The 25530-nt window shown below is 31.5% G+C and overlaps 1 protein-coding gene across 4 annotated transcripts in view; it reads right to left on the reverse strand.

Moving 5' to 3' along the window:
- Positions 1 to 211: 211 nt before the first annotated feature.
- The window catches only part of LOC118198534 (FGFR1 oncogene partner 2 homolog), a 79737-nt gene continuing 54418 nt past the window's right edge, over positions 212 to 25530 (reverse strand). For all 4 annotated transcript variants that reach the window (XM_085822399.1, XM_035370230.2, XM_035370228.2 and 1 more), the window contains one exon: positions 212 to 10444. In XM_085822399.1, the coding sequence (XP_085678525.1) occupies positions 10217 to 10444 (228 nt within the window). In that variant the 3' untranslated portion in view covers positions 212 to 10216. The remainder of the gene's footprint in view (positions 10445 to 25530) is intronic.

Below are 25530 nucleotides of genomic sequence, written 5' to 3' on the forward strand. Positions count from 1 at the left end.
ACACCTGTAATTATGTGCTAAGGCTATTGTTTGGTATTCCAGTTCAAGCTCATCCATATGAAAAGTTGAATATACATTTTGCCATTAATAATATGCTATTATTACTTTTATTGGGCTATTTTATTTTGAGCCTCCCTCTCAGATATGTGAGAGTGTAAAATCTATATTTAAATTTTAACAGGAAAAAATTAATCCATATAAAACAACCATATTATTTAAAAAATATTTTATTATACCACAACATGTCTGACGAATTTCCAAAAATACTATTGAGAAAGGAATTTCTTATTTTATAAAAAATCATATATGGAGAGGGATTATTAATTTAGAAAAAGTTACCATGATTTTTATCAATACATTTCTTCTGATTTTATGAATTGTTTAACATCATCATTTGCTGAACCATTTTGTTATCATAAAATTAACAGAATTATAAATACCATAAAGCCACCTTACTATAAATATTAATTCCAATAAAAAGTTCATTGTATGATTTAATTGCAAACACAAACTTACCATATTTACAAGTATTATCTGTAACTAAAAACCAGGAACATGTGACAAAGTATTCTTCGAAAAATAAAAAAATAAATAAATAAATAAATAAAACTGCTTTTTGCAATTTAAAATCTTTTGAAATATGTTTTGAGAAAAAAATATCGAACAGTAATAATAAAATCAAAATTTAAATTCAGTTTCAAATGAGATTCACATAGAAAGATTTTATAAATCTAAGGATAAATATGCAGAAAATATTCTGATCAATATTAAAATCTGAAATATAAATGATCACTAAACAATGCAGATTTTAATTGCAGGGACAGGAAATTTTTTAATTCATACATTGAAAAATTTTTCTGAAGATCTGCTACAATCGAAACACATTCAGAAAAAGCATGTAATTTATAAATATAGAAAAAATTAAAAACTTAGGTATCTAATAAATTTGTAAGTTAAAGGGTTAAGAAATCTGTGAATCCTTTTAAAAAATCATAATAAATAAGACTATACAAACTGTTACTAATTTTTTATATTTATTTATGAACTTTTTAAAATATATTTCCCATTATTATTTTCATGTGGTGTCATCACATATTCCCTTCTGCCAGGAGGACAGACAGCTCTGCAGCATTAAGAAGATATACTCGGATATATTGAAAAGTTGGCTAATAGTATCACAGTTGAATGAAAACCATATGACTGGCTTTTCAAAAGACACATGTCCAGCTCACTACCACATAAGTCATAATTGAGAATGTCTCAGTAAAAATCTATTCGTAAGACAAAGAATATTTGTTGCAGTTTTTTAATTAAAATCAGCCATTAAATTAAATAGGATGCACAAGATGAGGAAATGATGAATTAACTTGGTGACTATGCCTTATATTTAATTCCATGCAAATTTTTTATGGGGATTTGTCAAGATACTGTCTTTATGCCTTACTTCCAGGATCATTGCTTGCATTTCTGATTCTGGCTCTGTTTGATAACGATATACTGGCACACATATAGAACAAAATAGTTAATAATCACATAGATGTCCATCTTACGGCAAATGTGGACTTGGGAGCATTTGTTAAATTTGTGAAGGAAGACAAGATTTATACAAGTTTGCTTCTGGTTTCAGTACAATAAAATTGATACTGTTTGTATAGTTTGTTATGAATTTAAATAACATTTTACAGAATTATGAATAACCATATATACAAAACTATCAGTCAACTTTATAAATACTATAGAATGCAATTTTTTTTATGTTTAATTTATGTCAGTAATCTTCATAACATCTGCACCATTTTGTGAAAATTTGATAATTTTTTTAAATTTATGTTAGTAATCTTCATGGCATCTACATATTCCACATGTCATATGACACACATACGTATGTATCATTCGTGCGACATAATGCAAATTTGTTAAACAAACAATTTGGAAATTTAGGGTGAAATGTTTGGTATTTTTCCTTTTCGAATTTCAAATGCTTATTTACTTCAAAATCTTGCATTTTGAGTGTTTGAAAACTTTTGTATGCATTAAATAATAAAAATTTTAAATTAGCAAAGTTATAGACTTTATATCAAATATGATTACTATGCATTTTATTAGTCTGAAAGTGCTAATATTGGAAGTTCAAGCAGGTGAAAAAGCATGCCAGTCTTAGACAAGAGGTACATATTAATTTAAAAATATGAAATTGAACATATATAATTTTAATTTTAATACTTGAATATCAAAATAATCAAATTTATTTACTATTTTTAAAATTTTTAATTATAAATAGAAACCATTATTACGCCAACAACTGTTACAGCACCATTTAAACTTCCATAAGGAAGAAAGACTTCAATAGATTGCTCTTATATTTCCATGTTTTTGTTGTACATGGAGATCTTTCATTAATAAATGAAATTGCCATTTAGATACGCTTTTATGATTCTTGATTTTTTTAACACTTTTTAAAGAAATGAGCTTAATTTTATTTTTATTGAAAATCATTAAAATTTTATTGAAGTACTTACTAAATTGTATGTTACAATGATCTGCAAGTTGCTCTTAATTTTGCATTATGTTCAAGTTAGATTTAATTTGAATATTGGATTTTTAGTTCTAATTCTGGATTCGTTAGTGATTTATATTATGATAATATTTTTACAGCTTACCTTTCTTACTTCATATTTCAGTTTGATTCTGGATTTTGCTTTTCAGTACTACACTACAGTATAATAAATGCATTTTTTAATTATTTATTTAACATAATTTTCTTTTCTGAAGTTTATTTTATTTAAAGAGTATATTACAAAATTCATACATATTACATACAATTTAAATTAATAAACAGCTAATATATAATTAAATTCAGTTGGAGTACACCAGAGACACACCCCATTATTTCTCAAGTTTCGAGAAAAATTATAATTCCAGCTGATTCTCTAGTTTTAACAAAATTTAAAAATTTAGCTGCTTATATAAAGCCATTAAAATATATATTTATAAGCTTTTTTAAAATGACTGTTTTAAAACTAAATTACATTATCAACATATAATTCTGTTATTTACACAATTTCCGTTTAGGAGTAAGTAAAACTGATACTGATAGTACATAGTATTTGATACTAATACTGAATGTAAGCCTCTTTTTCACTGATGAGAATGCCAGAGAAGAGAAATAAAGACAGCATGTTAAAATGCAATTGCTTCAGGATATGGAATATTTAGGAGTTGTAGTCAATCTGTTCAAAAGCCCTTAAATACGTTAGATGTCAAAGGAGTATTTTACTTGATGATAAAAATATTGTTTGCAATATATACTTAATTAAAAAGGTCATCAGCATTGTGTTTTGCTAGCATTACTGGGAATGAGGCACTAGGCTGATATTCCATAGAACCAACAGCCTCTCTACCCATACAGGATGGACAAGGCAGCTCAAAAATTGGTTTTAACTCTATCTTAGGGTCAATATTATGCAAGTGTAAATCCAATCCATGGTACCATAAAAAGTAAGAATTGCTTACATATTATATATTATTATTATTATTATGTGAAAGCTGTCAGAGATCCCATTAAAATTATGGCAGAATTCTCAAGGAACTGGCACCTCTTTATTTAATAAATAATCAGTATTCGACTCGCTTCATTTTCGATTTTGCAGAAAGGCTTTTATTGATTTCTACTACTTTCTTACGTCCTCTAATTTTACCAGAAGCTCGGTTCAGAACACTTAAATATGAACTTCCTGCAGGTAGCTGTTCTAATCTATAATTGTTTTGTCAGCTATATCCAGCTGTTCTTTTCCCTATTTACTATATGCTAATTCATTCTACCAGCTGTAAATGAACCAGAGAGCAGTCGCAAATATTGGATTGCCATTGCTTATTTACTTTCAACTAAAGTATCACATCATGCCCATTAATACGCAGTTTATTGGATGGTAGAATCTGAAATTTTGACACTGCTTTATTCCAGGGAAATAATGATTATCAATGCACAGATACTTGGCTGGAGTGGATGCGTCAATCTGTTTTCTTTTCTTTATGTGTTTTGTGTTCTTTATTTATTTATATGTCGTTTTATTACATGTTCAACTGTTTACTCTTTTTTTTTTTTTTTTTTTTCCTCCCAGTTCGTTTTTGTTTTGTCGGGCTGGCCTCTAAAAGCTTTATGGCTGAATCATTGGCCGGGGGAGTTGGGGGCTTCGCCTTTAACATAGTAACTGCTTGCTGTTCATAGAAGGCCAAGTCCCAAAGTTTAATCTTTCTTTTTTAAAAATGCAAAAAAAAAAAAAAAAAAAAAAAAAAAAACAGTACTAATAATAGTAAATTTATGTACTTGCTTGTAAAAATAAAAGGTGGCTAACTGAGAATCAGTTGGGGTTTCATCAAACAAAGGCATATGTGTTAAGAGTGTGTTGTTAAGTTATCCATAAATGGTGCTAAATTGTACTGTTTGATGAGTTTCACAGTTGATAGAATTATACGTAAGTATCTAATAATCAAACTGATTTCCTCTTGCTTATGTGTTGTTATTACCATGTTTTCCCTAAAGACCCAGTCTTATATTAATTTTTGCTGCAAAAAAACATATTGGAGCTTATTTTAAGGGGATGTCTTATTTTTCATGCACAATAATTAACATCTGTTCATGTTAAAGAAACACATTTCTCCAGGTTTAAAAAATACATTTATTCACTCCCATTCAAAAAACATTAAAAATGAATAAGATCATTTATCCTAAATACAGCCGTGTCATTTTCTTCTAGAACATTGCCACAAAATTCCAGATCACAAAATTTTGGTCTGACATTTTTGCGACTTCATTTCGTCTAAGACCATTGGCTCCAGCTTCTCATGTTGAGCAATAGCAATGTCCTCTCATGTTTAGCAATATCTTCAAATGAGCTTTTCTTGTCTATATAGTCTCCAAACAGGTCATTGGCAGCACAGCTGTCCATTATTTTACTCTATGCATTCTTCATCCAAGTAATGACTTCTTATAGCTTAGGCTTGCTTCTTATAGCAAAGCATTTTCGTTGATTTCTCTCCATTATATTTTCAACGTAGTCATTAATTTCTAAGCGCAAATGGCCTTTAAATGGATTGTGTACTGCAATATATCAGTTTGAGATATGCAGTCATTCCTGCGAGAATCATTATTTAATATATTTGTCTTTGTGCAAGGAAGTTCATGGTTTTAGTGTGGCGAGTGTTGGGAGAATCTCACACTAGCATACCTTTCTGGACACCTTGTAGAGTACCTCACTTTGGAATTCTATGTTAATGTTAGAAGTGAGGAATCTAAGAACTGATAAGCGAATAATCGCTTGCGTTCGGTAACAAGAAACAACAAGATAGAAGGGTAACTAACCCTTTATTATTCTAATAAGATTTAACAAAACTCCACCTGGGAGTGTACAAGCAAAGCCCGCACTTGGACTTGAACTAAAAAAGACTAAGAATTAAACTAAAACTATGATTAACTAAAAAAGAAGTATAGCCGAAGCTATCAAGGTTCAATTTGAGTTGGCCCCTTAACTTATTTTACTACGAAGCTTAGCAAGGGCCTGAGTACGGCCGAGTGTAATAACAGCTTTGAGAGAGAGAGCGGCCAAAAAGGCACACGCGCGTAAATCAGAAACTCTGATTCTCTCTCACTCTGTAAGTAACTTCATGGTTTAAATACCGCTCCTCCTTATTAAATATTCAGCAAGATTCCAAAAGTACGTTCTGGCCGGAAGTAGTAAGTTGAAGTTAAGAATTTGACAGGAAAGAAACTTTAACTTCAAATTTAACTGTTAATAAAATTAACATAATCCTTACAACCTCATAAAAGAAATTGGTAGAAATAAACTGACCTACTTTCTTATTGCTGCTTGTGTGCAGTAAGCTTTTTCAGTCTCAAAAACATAAATACTTGAAACACTTTCAATATCCTCTTTCTTGCCCTTAAGGGAGATTTCTTTCCATCGAGACGAATTTCAAAATACATGTTATGCATACACTTTCATAACTAGTGGAGAGAATGTAAATCGCAGAAGTAGCACTCTGATCAATGTTAGTTTCAGACTCCTGATCCATAAACACTGCAGTTTCAGTCATAGAAATCATGTTTGAGAGTTAGTACAATTATCAACATGATTCCTATGAGTCAACATGATTGGTCAATGCTATCAGCAAAACACTTGAATGCAAATGCATGTATAATCATTTCAGTACTTAAAATTTGAACAGTGTTATTAATCTTCTTAGAGACAGTTCATATTGCTGAAGAAAGCCATCCACCCAGTGTTGTCATGCTTTGAATTTGTCTAGCTATTGCAGGTCTATGCAATTGCTAGACAATGCTTGAATATCAGCCATGCCAACAACCGAAAACTTTGCTCTTCTGTCAGCAATTCATTTAGAGATTGCTGTATTCCAATTCAGGAAATAATGGTAGTCGACCTGCTTCAGATTTACACTTCTTGGCATTTCCCTCGTTGACTAAGGTTACTGCATTCTGATTGCCATTTTCAGACCATTCATAGATCTAACTTCTTCTCTGCAGAAAGCTGTAAGATTTTTTATCCCTGGAGTCTTTCAAAATTCCTTTCTTATACTTAGCATAATAGCTCTTTCTTTTTGCACTCATTTTATCTCAGCGTAAAAACTTACTATCTTATAAATCTATTAAATCAAGTGCTAAATTACCATTGCTAACACGATGTATTGAATACCGAAGATTCATTTTTCGTAATCATGTCCCTTTGCTTCAAATGTGTATGCACATTGTGTCTGCATTTGGTCATTTGGCAATAAGATGCCAATCTGGTGTCCAGGTAATAAGGCATGCATCTGCTGACAACCTTAACTAGGGCTTATTTTAAGGGTAGGGCTTATCAAAAGTATCCTGAAAAATCCTGCTAGGGCTTACTTTTTGATTAGCTCTTATTTCTGGAGAAAAATGGTAATTATAATTCTTAACTATATTATGCAGTGCCTATTACATGCCGATATGTTGCTTTGCTGTATTGATGCTATGCCGCTGCTGATCCTTACACAGTGTCAATTGTATGACTTTGAATGACATTTTTTTTAATCCTATGCCTGTCTTTGGCATTTCTGCCATTAATCAGCAAGCAGCCCAATGAAACAATGAGAGTGCAAAAAAAGAAGAGCAAGGATTGAAATTAGCCTCCACAGGGTTGTCAGTAATAAAATTTAAAATAATAGGGCAGTTCTTAAGGTGATCACCATCCATATCACCCTGATGACACAGAGGGCAACAAGCTGAATCCTTGAACGCAATCTGATGTAAATGTTGCTGTAAATAATTATGGCCAGTTGTCATACAAAAGCAAGCAACTCCAACAGCCCAAGGTAAGGAAGTGGGGATTTTATTTCTTTGGCTGAGCAGTATATTCAACTTCTTATCCATTGTTGCACCAACATATAAGGATAACCTGCTATTTTTTATTTTATTATAAAAATTATTTTAATATTACTGAATGACAAATGTGTGTTAATCCTCTTACTCGTAACTGCGTGATTATAAAAAATTTCTATTTTATCGTATTGCCTGTATATTAGACCTATGAATGTAATGCACATTATTCACTTTACATTTGTTTCAATATTTCATTTAAGATGTATATTTGTTTCATTTTGAATTTATTGTTCATCTCTTTATTTTTTATTTAAATCAATTTATTATCATTTTATTTAATTCTATTTATTCATTACTAATTGCTTAGTTTTGTTAACAGTTTTTGACTGTATTCAATAGGGCTGCAGCACTTTAAATTAAGCCCTGATTGTCAAGCTTTCAATCAGTGAAAAGTATGCTAATAAGAGTCAAAGGTTCTAATGAAAGCACAAGGACCAATGGCTGTATAATTGCACAGTTCAAAAGTCAACTAAATCAATCTTTACTTTCAAATAAAAATAAAAGTATACTTAAGAAAGTTATAGAAGTAACTGCAAAATAAGAGCACTGAAAAAATATTTTTTACTTAATTAGCCATTCTACTATTTGTACCAGTAAATGCACAAATATTTTTGTGAAAAATTTATCATATTATCAAATTCACCATATTTGAATCTATTAATTAAAACCTTTTGAATATAACTTTAGAAAATTTTTATTTGAAACACAAATCATAAGTTTGGTATAAATTTATGAGAAATGATTTCCTAAAATTTCACTTTATAAAACTGGGACATTCAAAAAATCAATTTCAAAAAGTCTGCATAATAGGAACAAAGTGCAAACTGAATTTTTTTAAAAACCATTATTAAAAAAATTAGTTTACTATTTTGTACAATAAAATTACACTACTGATCTGTGTAACTATAAATCTAAAACCTATATACAATAAATACATTTTTCTCTATTTACATAAATAACATTATATATTGAATATGTCTAGAATGAAACTTATCACAAAGTAAGCAATCACATCAACTATTATATAAGATATTGATTATTATGTGTATACAGATTTAATTCAAAAGTAAATCAACTTAAGAATAAGAAACAGATCACAATACATCATTTAGGAACAAACAGCAACAAATGCAATTAATGAACCAACCTGATGAAAAGGGAATGAGAAGTAGGTTACAAAACTATCCACTTGGGGTAGATTTGCAACATTAGGTCTAACTGAAAGCGCTAAGATATATGCCGTTTCAGTCATATTTTAGTGTTCAAAGAAATGTCACACAACATTTTCTATTGAAAAATATATAATGTGCTTTCAAAACTTCACAAAAATTAAAATTTGAAAATAATCAAGCATTTGCCACTAACAAATTCAGTTTTACTGATTAAAATTTCTATATCCATTCACACTAAGTAGTTACACAATGAACATATATTAATTATAGGAGATAGATAATATATGCAAGAAATTATTTTTGTCAAAATATTAAAGTAATTGATTAACTCTCAAAGAAAGTTGTAATTTTTATTTTAAATAAGAGGAAATAACCTTAGCATCCTCTAAAAAAGTACTCTGTAGATGAGCTATAAAAGAAAAATTAGTACTCCTTGATTATCCGTTAAATCATCTCACAATGTCGCCAAACGTTGATAACTAATTTTTTGCTAAACTAACACATGAAAAACCAAAGTTATTTTTTAAAATGGTGGCATATTGAAAATTACATAAAACAGAAACATATTAACAAAATTAAAAATGCAAGAATTATCCACAATAAAACATTGAAAATTACATAAAACAAACATCTATAAAGAAATGCTTAAAATTACATAAAACAACAAAAAATTAACTAAACATGCAGTAAACATCCATAACAAAACATAACTTTTCTTTTTCACTGGTCTTCTGACAATGTGCAACACAATCTGTTTTAACTTACAAAACATCAGAATTATCGGCATTGCAGATAATTCTGATATTCTGAACTTGCCATTGTTCTCCATGTATACATCAGAATGTAAGTTAAAAAACACCAGAGAAGACCACAAGTTAACTTCATGGAATGTGCATTCTTAGAGTTTTTACTACTAGGCAAAACATCATACTTCAGATAGAATTCAACATTTTCTTTTTTACTAGCTGGCAAACTCTACAGTGGCATTATAATTTGTTACAAGGGAGAAAAATCCGTGCAACACGTACACACTCGCAAACTAATTACTACAAACAGAAAACACAAACATGATCTTCGAATTTTAAAACTGCATGCTTTACATCAGTCCATAATACAAGCACAACCATTGGTCGGTTGCCAGAAAATCGCAATTTCACAAAATTCTGCATTGTCTACTTCAACGACATAACACTTTGCACAGTGATTCTTGTCAGGATTAAGCAGATAATCAGAGAGTACTGAATAATTATTTATCACACATACTGAAATGAAAATGAAATAGCTTACTTCAAATATCATTTCACATGAATTTTCATACTAACATGCATATTTTTAAATCATTTTTAGTCAATTTTTATTTCAATAAAAGATTCATATACTGTCTTGCGTTAATAAATACAAAAATTAAGAAACTATTTGAAGACATTAATGGTTACTAATTAAAAAGTAACCAATTAATATTAATAATCCTATAACCTTAATATTAATTAAGGTTAATTAACATCTAACCAACACTTTTTTCACATACATAAATATTTTTTTTAATCATATGACCTACAAATAAAAGGAAATTAAAATAAAATAAACATAAGGAAGAACACAAAATTAGAGCATTTTACAGAGGTCATAAATCAGTCTGTATACATTCATCAGTTCTATTCATAATAGCCTTTTGTGCAAAGTCACTTCTTCGTGACATATTAAGTTCTAATAAATCTCTAATTAAACTGTTTTCTTTTTCCAAGCGGGTCACAATTTCTTGCTCCTTAGAAAAGTTTTTTTCATCAATTTCTACAGCTTTTTGCATAACAGCAGACATTTCTATTATTTTATCAGTTCGCTTCTGTAGTTCCTGTACAATAAAAATGTAATTAAAATAATTACAATCTTCAACTTTGAAATAATTTATAAAGGCAACACTAAATATTGTAATATTTAAAAAATTGCACATGACGTATAAAGCATTTTTTTACCCTATATACTACAGTACTTTTATAAGCTGCATTTAGAAATACTTATCAAAGATTAAATGAAGATGAGATGATATTTTTTAGTACTTTTTTGTTAAATGTTCAAATATAAAAGGGGGCATGAAATGCAGCCTAAAAAAGTAAATGCAACCATAATTATACATTCCAGATGTACTAAAAAATTACACTATGCATGAATAACTGAGAAAAACAAAACAGAGCAACTGTGACAAAACGGAAGCATGATTAATCAAATCAGTTTAGTGTTCCCAGACAGAGTAGACCATTTCCTGAATTCTGTCACCATACCAGGAAAACTGGATTTCCATGTGAAAACAAAATTTTACCTCATGAACATTCTAAATTCTACAGATTTTAATTTGAAAAATGATTAACTTTTCCCCCTCCTCCTGATTATTTCAAATATTATATTTCTTGCAGTAAAAAGCGAATCTGGCACATATCTCTATATTTTCTTATCTTTAAATTAGTAGCAACACTTGTTTACGAATGACTTTGCCTACAGAAACAAAAGCAAACTTATTAAATCTTTGTAATACCTTCATAAACTAATTTATTGATGATATTTTAATTCTTTTGTCATTTTCATGTCTTGCATACAGCTCTCTCTCGTTATTTAGCAATTTTCTGAAATTGTTTTTAATTTCAGTTTCATTACTCTGAATATGAATAAAACCCAGTATGTTCCTAAGCTCAGATAAGAGTAGCTATTTAGGATAGAATTCAAAGCTTGGTTTGCTAGAAATAATAAATATTTGAGCAAAATTTGTAAATGCATTTTGGCCCTGAAATACTCAGAGAAAATGGATATGAATACTCAGAAACATAAAACTGCTTCCCCGTATTTGTTTCAAAACAAGTTTCACAAAAGATTTAAAATTTGACAAAAGGAGCCTAGGCTGATTATGCTCATATATTGCAAAACATGGCTCAACAGATAATCTTTCACCAGTATATTATGAAATTTTCAAGCATAATAAATATGCTGAAGATCTAAAATTACATCTACAAAAGGTATTGATATTGTTAAAAACATTCTGACTTCTCATTTCAAAAGAAGTCTTAACAACAAACTATATACCGTGTTTACTCGCAGAATAGTCGCATTCTGTTTGCCAATTTTTCATTGTGAAAGTCTAGGTGCGAATATTATGCGGAGAAATCTACTACATAATATTGTGCACTTTTGAGAATTTCTTCTGCTTCAAAATGGGGATGTGATTATTATGCGAGTAAATACAGTAGTTTAATTATTATATATGACAAAATTACATTTTAGCATACTGCTGTTAAATGTAATTCTAATACTGAAAAAATATAATTATCACTTTTTGCTGTAAGAAAATTAAGAAAGAGTTAAATGTACAAATGGTATTTTCAATGCCACTGAGAATGCCTTATTTATTATTTTAAGAGCTTTTTATATAAATAATTTATTATTTTAAGAGCATAATATAAAAAAAAACTCATTAAAATACGATGGGACTGGCTCATATGACTAAGCAAACAAACTAAAGCTATCTGCTTTCATGGGAAAACTTTCTAATGTTGAAATAGAAGCGATATGCTTCCATTATGGTAAACGCACATAATGAAGTCCATGTAATGAAAACTTTCTAATGCTAAAATAGAAGTGAATGTGCTTCCATTACAGTAAATACATATATTGAAGTCCATCCAAGTGAAAAAAGATATCCTAATCTTTAATCAAAAATGTGCATCTCACTTTTTTCATTTATTCATTTTACGTGCAACAACTGATCATTTACCACTATAATTAAGATAAAATAACACACCGAACAAATATTAATTTAGAAGTCAAACAACAATAGTTATCACTACATCTTATCTCTTTCATTTGCGCTTTGGCAGCTGAGGTTGATGGTTCGTTGAAACCATCGAAACTGTAAAAATTTGCAAATATAACATGATTTTTGTTGCTTGACTTCTAAATTAATATTTACCACTATGTTTAAAAATTTTTATGCAAGCAACTTTATAACTAGTTTGCACATTCTCCAGTCTCAAAACAAATATAAGTTAATTTTATAGCAAAGTAAATAATTCAAATAAACCACTAAATATTCCACAAGCAAATCAGGCACAATGGTTATCAATCAAAATTCCTATAAGGCCCACCAGTTGCCGAGCGGTAAAATTGCTGAACACTGGTAGTTCGGAAATTCGAACTGCATGACTTAAAAGTCAAGTTTTATTTTTTGGGTGGGGTGTTTATTGAATTTTAACGTCTTATTTTTCGAATGGCCGTTGGCACGTGTTTTAGATCTACTGGTCAAAAGAAAGTCACAAACTCAGTTTTGTGTTAATTGAGTTTTTGCGAAAGCAAATTACAGCCCAATTTAATACAATATTGCTTAATTTCATTCGCTGATTAACTGATAGAGTCATATGATCATAGTTTTCAGATTATATTAGTTATTTAATTATGCTGATATTAGTTTTTTAATGTTCAATAAATATACTACTTAAGACTTTGCGCCTTTGTGATGTTTCTCATTTAAAATTTTTGCACTGAAATTACACTGTTGCTTTGGTAATGTAGTAATCTTTATTCTTTATTACTACTTTTTACTTATATTGGTTTGATATTCATGACATTATTGTCTATTTCAGTGGTGCGCAAACTAGGGGTCGCCAGAAGTTTTTTGGGGGTCGCCAAATTTTTATGAAATACATTATGCCTGCATGCTGCATACCATACAGTGTACATATAAAGAGTGAAGCGCCGTCACTCACTGTTTAATTGCAATTTCATGCTGTCCGCTCTTTCTTTGACCGTAATGCGTAATGTATGTAAAGTGTGAAGACGCAAGTTTTTCACTCCGGTAGATAGCGCCCTCTTCGCGATAATTCGCCAGTTTTACTGTAAAGCGCCTATTTGACTAGACGTTAACCGCAGGGAAAGGGGAAAAATTCGCTTCCGTGATCAGCCAATCAGATGGCAAGGTACACAGTGTATCTGATAGTCAGAGTGAAGACGTGAAGTTGTAGCATGTAGCTGTTGGCCTGCAATTTTTTTAGTTTATCCTCGAGTTTTATTGCGTGACGTTGTGTAATTATGATTTTTTATATTTTTATCGGGCTTTGCTACTTTTTGTTATCAGGTATGTACTATCATTAGAGAAAGATCTCTGTTAATTTTATTGAATTTCTCGAAAAAAAATGATAAAATTTTATATATTATTTGTTATGTGTCATTTGCCCTATATGTGTCATTTGCAACGAAAAATTAGCAAATGAGAGCATGAAATCAGCTAAATTAAAAAGGCACCTGGAAATTAAACATAAAGAACTTCAAAATACACATGCCAATTTTTTTCAAAGACGAGCTGAAAATCTGAAAATTCAAAGTGCTCATTTAAAGAAATTTACAACAATACCTCAGAAAGCATTACGAGCTTCTTTAGAAGTTTCTTATCTAATAGGAAAAACAATGAAACCCCATACAATTGGAGAATCCCTTATCCTTCCTGCAGCAACTAATATGACATCAATTATGCATGGCGATAAATATGGAAATGAACTAAAAACAATACCATTATCAAGAGATACCGTGTCTCGGCGGATTTCCAAAATGTCACGAAATAACGAGTCAGAAGTCATAAAACGCATGCAAAATTCATCTGTATTTGATTTACAACTGGACGAGACTACCTTAATTACTAAAATGTCATGTCACAACTAATTATTTATGTTAGGTTTATTTTTAATGAAGATATAACAGAAATGTTTTTATGTTGCAAAAGTTTGGAAGGGAAAAACAACTGGAGAAAAAATATTCGAAGTAATAAATGAATATTTTGAAACAAAGTCCCTTACCTAGGCAAACTGTTTTGCGGTTTGTACTGATGGTGCTGCAGCATTAACAAGTTCGAATAAAGGGCTTAGAGGCTTAATTCAGGAGGTGGCGCCTCATATGGTATTTAATCACTGTATGATTCATCGGCAAGCTCTTGTTGCAAAAGATATGGATGAAGAGTTGCACAACATATAATAAGACGCTGTTAGTTCAATTAACTACATTAAATGCAACAGCCGTCTCTTTTCAATACTTTGCAATGAGATGAGCTCAACGTATGAGAGATTACTGTTACACACCGAAGTCAGATGGCTTTCACGTGAGAAAATACTACGACGGATATTTGAGAAATGAAGTGTGTATGTTTTTAATTAAAAGGAAACATAGATTGGCAAGTTATTATATTAATGAAGTTTGGCTAGGGAAGCTGAGCTATTTAGTTGATATTTTCGAAAAACTTAACGACTTAAATTTGAGCTTGCAGGGTGAGAATTAAACTATCATATCTTCAGCCAGTAAAATTCAAGCTTTTAAGAATAAGCTTAGTCTCTGGGAAACTGAACTGAATAAAAACAACACCGACATGTTCCCTTGCTTTAACGATTTTATCAAGGAAAATAATATAGATATATTTACATTTAAAAACATCGTTTCCAACATCACATTGAAAAGTTAAAGGAAAATTTTTCGAGAAGATTCGAGGATTTTCCTGAAAACGATCTTGGTTGGATTCGTGATCCATTTTCCTTTGACATATGCAGTTCAACTCTTCAAATTAGTGAGAAAGAGCAATTGATAGATCTAATTAGTGATTATACTCTTCGAAATCAATTTAAGACTCAGCCTTGCCAAAAATGTTGGCTATCCGTGGAAAAACAATATCCCGTTTCATGCAAGAATGCCATCAGAGTGTTAATACAATTTGCATCAACGTATTTATGTGAAACTGGATTTAGCAAACTAGTTTCAATAAAAACTAAATACCGCTCACGTTTAAACCCTGAAGATGATATGCGAATTGCAATTAGCAACATGCATCCAAACATCGATGAGATAATTAGAAATTTGCAGTCAAATACGTCTCATTAAAGGGCAATTTACTGATTTTTGTGTTATACAAAAAGTATTTTCTTAAAATTATAAATAAAATTAATATGAGTCAGATGTGATGATGTTTTTATTCGAAACGAAAGAAATGCGTGAAATATACATCGTATTTGTGAACATTTATCTCTAGGGGTCGCCAAAAATTTCTCTCTACTAAAGGGGTCGCAGTCGAAAAAAGTTTGCGCACCACTGGTCTATTTATTCATTAATAAAGGTTTTGATTTAAAACACAGTAGTTAGTTATTTTTTCTGAAACATGGTTATTTTATTATTTCAAGATTTAAATGCACAAATAGGAGTGCTGGAAAGTGAAATTAAAAATAAATAAATAAAATAAAATAAGGAGCAATCCGTGTACTCAGTACACAAAGGAAAAGCATATATTTTTCTAATTTTTCTGCAAACTAAATTTAGCAAAAAACCAAAATCCCGCGGCATCATCCATAAATACTTTCCGAACTATACCGTCTTCCATAGGCAACTCCCGGAGGAAGGTATTACGAAAGCACTATGAATTTCTCATTGTTTGACCCAATTTCTGGTCCAAGCGCATTCCCCCCCCCCTTCTGTAGCAATAGCTAAGTTCAAAATTGCAGCTGTATCTATAGTAGCAATTGAAAATAGTCATCCATTATTTTGACTATTTGACAACACCGTAAGCTTTGTTTACAAATCCTAGACAGTGTGATGCAACAGAGGGCGGGAACACTTCCTTTCACAGTGATTGGATGAGTGAATTCCTGTGCTAACGAGAAAATCGTTCCGTGTGGACAGGCAAGCTATCTCAGATATTGTCGGCCGAGAAAATCGCTATGTGTAGACGGGCCTTTAAATGATCATCTGAGTTAAAATTCCTATTTAAGTTATAAAGTTGAAAAAAAAAAAATTAGAATTATACAAGATCTATGAAAAGAGTTCTTTCTAGAAAAACTGAGAGCAGCATTAAAGACTTCCTACAAAAATTTAAATAGTAGATCCAGATATCTATTTCTGCAAATGGTGACTGCTTTTACTGATAAAACTTTCCCTTTTTAAATCAACCATAATTTCCGGAAGAAAGCCGCAGCATTTAAATGTTTAAAACTTAAATTTTCTTTTTGGGAGTGGGAGCGGCATTTCTACCCATGCGCTGCTTAGGTGCACTTAAAAAGAAAAAAAAAAAAAAAAAAAAAAAAAAAAAAAAAAAAAAATTTCTTATGATGTCATTGTACATAGTTTGGTGCTGTTCCCACACAAAAGTCCACTCAGTTGCTTTCTGCTAACTTTATTTTGTTGAAATTTTTTCTCTTGAACGGCATTACATGCCATATTCACCTTAAATGGGATCTCAGAACAATAACATTCTTTCCTCTTTCAAATCAGCATTCTCATCAAATTGAATAGTCTCTCTTCTTTGCCATTGGATATATCTTCCAGGACCCCTCCCCTGCCTTTTCTATTGTAAATCTCCTGCGATTTTTTTCAAAGGCAGACACTACTCCGCCTGCATTGCAATAACGAACTCTGACATATTCCTCCTTCAGCAAGAATCGACTTTTCTTGGCATTCTCTCAGATACAGATCCCAACAGTTTTGGTACAAATACTTGTTAGATAGTTCTTAAGTAAGAAGGGAGTGGAAAATTTTTGAAAATGGCACCTAAACGGCACAGCTATACTGCTGGTTTTAAGCTTAATGTAATTTCCCATGCAGAACAGATTGGATATGGAGCAGCAGCTCGAGAGTTTGAAGTGGACAAGAGGCGCATTTGATGTTGGAGAACTTAAAAATATGTCACAACAAAAACGAGCCAAAAAAAGTGGTACTGTAAGGTGGCCGAATCTAGAGGATGTCTTTGCAAACTGGATAAAGGAGCAGCGAGCAAAGAGAATGGAAATTTTGACAATAAAAATTCACTTACAATCAAAATTTATGGCAAAACAAAGGAACATAAATGATTTCAAAGGAGGGCCTTGCTGGGGCAGCAGATTTATGTAAAGAAAAAATATTTCTGTGTGTAGTAGAACAACAGTTGGGCTACAATTACCAATGGACTGGGACTGGACAATCTTTTCTAATATATGTAACAGATATTTTTGACATACAAAAACTTCTTCCATCACAAATAATAAATATGGATGAAACACCATTAGCTTTTGACTCTCAAGCAAACAGAACTGTTGGCAAAACTGGTGTAAAAACTGTATCTATGCTTATGACAGGACATGAAAGAATGTCATTTACATGTGTGTTAGCTTGTGTCGCAAACGGGGACAAGCTAAAGTCGATGATCGTTTAAAAGGAAAACTATTCCAATGGGAGATTTTCCTAGTGACATAATTATTTGTGCAAATGAGAATGGATGGATGTCCGAAACAATCATGCATGAGTAGCTGCAAAAAGTTTGGCAGTGTTGTAAGGGATCTTTTTTTCCACCCAAAAGGGTTGTCCATAATGGATTCCAAGTGTTCTCATTTACTTGAGTCAGTGAAAACCAGATGTCAAAAACTGTCTATGACCTTAGCAAGAATTCCTGGTGGTTTGGCAGAAATCTTACAACCATTAGATTTGTCAGACAATAAATCCTTCAAAGCTGAAGTCCGAAAGTGGTGGGAGTGTTGGATGAGTGAAGAATTGCATATGTATATCAAAAGCAGCAAAATTCATAGAGATGTTATGAAGAAGTTGCAAAATGGGTAGGAAGTGCGTGGAAATCGGTGATAACATCACCCACAACAGCAGAGTTCAAAGACGCTGAAATTATATCCCCGGATAAAGAGACTGTAAACCAAGATGGTGAATGTAACGATCTGGAAGACTTTATCTATTTTAGATCAGGATTTGCTAAATCTTTTTAATTCAGATAGTGAAGAATCGGATTTTGATGGCTTCATATGATGTACAGTTTGATTTAATTCTTTCTGTAAGTAAATTAAATTTTTTTTCCCATTATCCAAATTTAATGTCTCGATGTTGCGATATTTTTATAATATAGTATAAGTATTACAAAAATAAACTTCTTTACTGGGTAAATAAAAGTATATATATGAACATAAGTATATTTTCAAATTTTCTTACCTATAATTTATTTTTGAGTTATGGTTTCATTTTATGCTTTTTCTTAACTAATATGTCACATATCAGGACTTAGATCAAGATGTTGCATCTATACGGTATATGACGATGTCATGGGCAATTTAATTTAAGTGCACCGTTTCTGCATAATTTTAGATTTTTTGCCCACCATTATTTTTTAATAAAGGAGTATGGTGCGCCGTTTACGCTGATACAGCCTTCCTTCCGAAAATTACAGTAACTGAAATAATAGCAGCACTAAAAATTTATAAATGGAATTAAAGCAAATGATACTATTAAACTACAGTGCAATATAATATATTTAGTTGCCTATTTATCTACTTTGAATATTTTCCCTGTAAGTTTTTCAGCAAATGATTTTAGGAACTTCTGATTAGTAATTACATGTGCTTTTTAATTCACTTTGTTCATATTTAAGTCTTCCCCTCATAAATGTACACTAACAACTTCACTACTTGCAATTTTCAACAAGTAAAATCAGTAAAAAGAGAGGGAATACGTAAGTGTTCAGATTAAATCATGTAACTCTCTTTGATAAACAAGCATTGCATTTAAAACTTTATGCTTTTCACATTTACTTAACTTAATTCAAGTATAATACAGTACAAAGTCTGAAATCCGGACGTCCATTATCCAGAATAATCTAAAATCCAGACCTCGAAACCACCAACAAAGTTTTTCTAGGCTTTATGCATGCGCATTTGATTCCCCTCCCCTCCGCACATAATAAAACATCTGGAGAGTCCTGCTTCTTAATTTAACTTCGACTCTAAATAAAATACCTTGTTTTTGAAGAAACAATCATTTAAGTATAAATTTGTACCATCAGTAGTTTGGCTCCGCTGCTGCATATGTGCTTGGCACACATCTCAAATCAAATCATACCACATAGATAAATCATTGATCTGACAGCAACCTGACGAATCATTATTTATTATACTTTCCTTTCATCACTGCTTGTATATTAAACCATGACAACTTGAGTAATGACTCATGTAGCGATGCCTAAACAATATTTTTATTTTAGTTACTAAATAATAAAGGAGTATGGTAACCTTTTATGCTGGCATTATGCTTGGCGATGATTACAGATTTAAGTTAAAAGCGGTAAAAAATGTTGACGAGGAAAAATTTACCAAAAATTTCTTTCCATACACTAAAAATAGATTTTGTTGAGGATACTCATTAGATCCAAAGATTACATTCAGGGCTATTTGAATTAGAATAACTGATTTGTTATTCACATAAACTCAGAACCAGCGCTAGGGCTCGTATGGCCGCACTGTGTCGCAGAATTTAGGACCCACAAAGACTGCATCAGGCAGTAAGATATCTAGTGGCAGCCTTCAATAAGGCTTAAGTATATGTGGGAATTTATTTATTCAGAACTCTGATAAGCCTTAAGCATGTGCAAGAAATAGACATAAGTATAATAAATAACTAAACTAATACAATTCAGGCTTAATTGTCTCAGTGCGCGATAGAAGCAAGATTGTTGGAAAATATAGCTTATTTTAAACCTTTTACTGCATCATTACTCCTCCTTGAAATGTTTATTTAGTTTAGTTCTTACTTTAATGTAATATAGTAGTTACTTCTACTTCTTTTTTTCTTACTGCCACTGTTTGCATTGAGAACGGACTGTTTCAACCTAATTGAGATGCAAAAACGAAACGTGATGTTACGTCATCTGAAAAGCCGATTCGTGCCGATAGCTGATTGGTTGCTGTGAGATGACGTCATTCCTACTTCTGCTATAAGTATCTCGCATCGCTCTGGCTCAGCCCTTCTAGTTCCTGCTTTGCTGGCACTTGAGCAAGCGGTTTCCAGCCCCTTCAGAAGAATGCATGCAGTCCGGTGAATGAAGTGCCTTGGTTCCGGTTTGCGGGATGCCTGTTCCTGAATAAAGTTCCTTGGTGCCTGTCTGCAGGATGGTTGTTCCGGAATGGGGTTCCTTGGTTCATGTCCACAAGATTATTGTTCCAGAATAAATGATGGTTACCAAGTGAGTGACTGCCGTGGACGGCATCCATGTTCTTCAATAAAGGCAGCAATTAAAATACGTGAGCGGCGATTCCTCGTGCAAACGGGGTTAGGCCGGTTTTAAGTGATTTCAAGAACTTGATTTAAATTTCAGGTGTTTTTCTTGACCATTGATTATGGACTTATTGAATGTGTAGCCAGCTTCATTTTTAGGCCGCTTAATTACTGTTTAGGACATTTTATTTGTACTGAATGCCAGTGTTTTGGAGACCAGGTAAAAATATTATTTGATGAATGATGGTTATATTATATTTTTCCTAAGACTCTGATATTGTTGAAATTTATTTTCTGTGTTTTTATTCTTTATTATATTGTTAATAAATCGGTTAAGTTCAAAACCTTTTATTGTCTTCAATGTCTGCACAACATGATATCTCAGGGAGCTTTTATTGCTACTACTGCTAAATGTTTAATTTCTTTAAACTTTAAACTTTGCTTTAGCATCAAAGATAAAATTTAACGGAACAACTTGTCATTAGTCGCCAAGTTCATGATGCATAGCCAAATATGTATAGTGAAGGATAGCTAAATTTGATGATGATAGCCACGAATTTTAAAGGTTTTTGGATATCACAAAACAAAGGTGAATTTTTCCAATTAACGGATTTTGTAAAGAAATGTGGAGAAGTGGTAATAAATGAAGATGATATTAAAGAAGTTTTTCATTGTGATGACAATGCTTCTCAGTCATCAGTCATTAATGAATGGCGAAATCTGTACTATGGTTCTAGATCCAGAAAATACCGCTACTGAAAGTGACAGAGAAGTTATTGAAAACAAAAAAATTTCGATCGAAAAGTTAGTCGGTATTCTTGACACAGCAATTACAGGACTTGAACAGTGGAACTTTGTAACTAAACAAGAAATTATGTCTGTTTAATAGAATTAAAGAGAAAGTATTATTACATGAAACGAAGCAACTTACATTGAAAGAAATGATTAATAAAGTAAACAAATAAATATTAAGCTTTTTCTTTTTGTAAATTTTGATACCCTTTAGATCATAATTGTTCTTTATTTCATAAATTACGGTTTCATATTTTTAATTTTGTAATTTCTGCATGCCATATTACCAGATTTAAACTGATGATCTATACTTCGGAAAAATCGATAATGCAGAATCACCGAAGTCCTGACGAGTCCGGATTAACGACTTTTGACTGTATTGTTTCTTTCACAATATATCTCACAAGATAAAGATCTTCAATTTAATCGAAACATTTCTATGTAAAAAAGTCAGGAAAAACAAAAAATCAATGACATAGATGGAACACCGATTTTTTTTTTAAATATTGCTACAAATAAAGGGGTCATTTCTTTTCAAATAATATTAAAAAGGCCTTAAATGTTGAGACAGTTTAAAAACTAATAACTAACCTTCCTTTCTGTATAGTATTTGCAACACAGAGGGAGAAATTAGACTCATTTGATATGACCCATTATAAAACATATCTTGAAAAATTAAATGTTAAAATTAAAAGAGTATATAGTTAAACCATAAAGTTAAGCTACTAAAAAACCATAGATTACTTGCGATGCAAAATACCTACCATCTTTGGTTAATTAAACTAACTAAATTAGTCAAAATTTTGTATATATTATCGCACATTTTTAGCACAACCATAAAAGCAGCAATGAAAAAAATAATACAGTCAAAAGTCTTTAATCCAGACTCGTCGGGACTTCAGCGATTCCGGATTATCGATTTTTCGGGATTATAGATCATCAGTTTAAATCTGGTAAGATGGCATGCAGAAATTATAAAATTAAAAATATGAAACCGTAATTTATAAAATAATGAGCAATTATGATCTAAAGGGTGGGTATAAAAATTTACAAAAAAAAAAAAAAAAAAAAAAAAAAAAAAAAAAAAAAAAAAAAAGAGCTTAATATTTATTTGTTTACTTTATTAAACATTTCTTTCAACGCGCGCAAGCGTAAAGCATACATTACGCATAGCCGAAATTAGAAAATTGCAACCAGAAAACTATTTGATTTGCATTCGTGATATTTATAATGACGAGGAATTTGATTTAAATCATATCAAAGACGGAGTACATCGAGATGAAATACTACAATTAGTAAGGAATTATAAGCCGAATAAAATAAAAACATCTGCCCTGAAGATAACGATAGTGCTGACAGATCAACTTCCAGTTCATTGCACGCCGCGACAAAATTGCAACCAGAAAACTATTTGATTTGTATTCGTGATATTTATAATGACGAGGAATTTGATTTAAATCATATCAAAGACGGAGTACATCAAGATGAAATACTACAATTAGTAAGGAATTATAAGCCGAATAAAATAAAAACATCTGCCCTGAAGATAACGATAGTGCTGACAGATCAACTTCCAGTTCATTGTGCGCCGCAACGTCCTCCCCCCCCCCACGCGCAGAGCAGCGTGAAATTGAAAAACAGATTTCGGAACGGTTAGATAAACAAAGGATATGCCTTTATCCATTTTTTGCATCAATTCCAGTTTTTGTTTGATGGACATCAAAACATACTTTCGTTTTGTAGATCCTTTGGGAGCTCCAGCATCGGAAATTCTGTTTGACATAATCGAAAGTTCAAGCTTACTTTTATAAAATTACTCTTACAGTCTGCAAAAAATAATAAGCCGGATCCAATTCGAAGATTAAGGAACAACGCAATCATCAACATTAACTGAAATAGATAATTAGATAATTTTAGCTCATACCGTCCGTTATACATTAAACGCGCACGCGAAAACGTATTCTGCGCTTGCGCACACCCATATGCGCAGTTGTAAAAGTCTTGCGCGCACGCGTAAACGCCTATGCGCATGCGCAGAAAGATTTTAGCTTTGAGGTCCGGATTTTAGATCATTCCGGATTATGGGTGTCCGAATTAACGACTTTTGACTGTATATGGAATTACATACTGTTATGAAATGCCCAACTGTGATCTCCACAAACAGGTTTAGGCTTGTCAAAAAATGGCAAGAGAAGGCAGGGATGCCAGATTTGGTGAAAAAATTGGTGATATGCCATAGATGGAGGGAGAAAATTCTGGAATGAATTCTTACCAGTTTCGCCCATAATGTTCTCAAAGACAAAAGCTATAAAATTTGCAAAAAGAACATTAGAATCTAAATAACACTGATTTTTGTTGTTTGGATATGTTCTTTTCCTTTATGTTAATCTTTTTTTTTATAATGATTTGTGGCTTGGCCTGTCCCCTTATAGCCATATGGCAGGTTTCACTTGCTAAGTGGGCTGGGGGCCTATGCTTAGAACTAATTAACTCTATAAACCCTACTTATACGAAATAGTAGCCCAGTGTTGAGTTGGTCGTTGAGTGTATCACGAGTTGGTCCATCGTTGAGGCTATCGAGTGTATCGTTGAGGGCATCACAAATTGTAGTGTGGAGAGTCTCGAGAATATTTTGAGTTCCGAGAATGACCGAACTGAGTTGGGAGCTGTACTCTAGTGCTTTGCCGTGAAGCTACCTTCATCGTTATAGCTTGATGGTTGTGTTGCTGATTGTTTCAGGGTGTTTGTCTTAAATTTTTTATGACCACAAATGTGGTTTTAGAGCTGTTCTGAGTAATACTGGCTAATAAATTGTGTTTTTATTTAAAGTATGAAGTTTTTCCTCCTTTTCTCGTTAATTACAGTGAATTTAAATTACTTATTTATAAATATAACTGAATTTACATGCACACTATGAATAATAAGAATTATGTATCATAGAAGTTAAATTTTAATTCATTAAAATTCAATTATTTCCTTTTTTAGAAAGAAAAGTCCCTTGAAAATACAAAAGAGGCTATCTCTCCTTCAAGAAACTAAAAGGTGGTTCAGAGTGGGGTTTATCTGAGCTAACAGAGACAACAGATTTAGCCGACCCATCTTGAAAACAAGTTTTTCCCCATAACGTAAATGCGTTGAAACATATGTGCATGCATAGCAGAGCTAGTCGGCACATAGAACTGACTTCGTTAGCTCAGATAAACCCGTCTGAATGGGCCTTAAAAGGTTATCTGGCATAGAAAGGCTTTCTAATTAAATACACAAGTATTCATATTTCATATGACAAACCAAATGAAATAGATCATTCAGTTTAGGAACTAGATGCCAGGTGAACTAGTGCACTTCTTCAAATACTTAGACAGTGGTGAGATACTGAAGCGACAGAATGATAATGACTGATGTGTGGTTCACTAAAGTCAATGCATGTTTCATAGTTTATCTTTCAGTACTTCTATAAAAAAATTTCAGCTTGTTGAAAAAGATGCATTTAAGAAAGAATGGTTAAATCAAATGTTACAAACTATGCAAATTAGTGCTAATTATACCCTTCTATTAAAACAAAATAGATCACTTCCATACCCCTCTCTAGTTCTTATAAATTTAAGAGAACTAAAAGCCAAATATTATTAATTCAAGCTTTCCACTATAATTTCATTGTCATTTTAAAAGCTAATTCATCAGCAAAAAGTAAGATATATTTTGAATTTTAAAATACTCGTACTTTTGAACATAAATAATTGTTAATCTGCACACAATAAGAAAATATTATGTGTGATCATAAATTAATGATTCTGCAATACAAAATTATAAGGATATTGCTTAATTTTCGAAATCTGATAAAACTAATTATCTCAAATTAATAAAATCATTTTTTACCATCCCTTATAAAAACTTAAGCTTCTTCTTCTATGTGAATATTTGAAAAGAATTCATTTATTATACACATAAATCACTTTTCACTAAGTATTTTACTTTGCCACAGAGTTTTGTTAGTAAACTTAGAACCTAAGGATAAATCTTAAAACTGCACTCCTTAAAAAGTTGTAACATTTTCATATAAATATTTAATTTGCTACATAAAAATTTTGTGCCCTCTGACAATTTCCCCTTCTCTCC

Source organism: Stegodyphus dumicola, chromosome 8 (genome assembly GCF_044657685.1).
Source record: "Stegodyphus dumicola isolate Sdum_Otavi_A_Nest chromosome 8, ASM4465768v1".
Classification (NCBI taxonomy): domain Eukaryota; kingdom Metazoa; phylum Arthropoda; class Arachnida; order Araneae; family Eresidae; genus Stegodyphus; species Stegodyphus dumicola.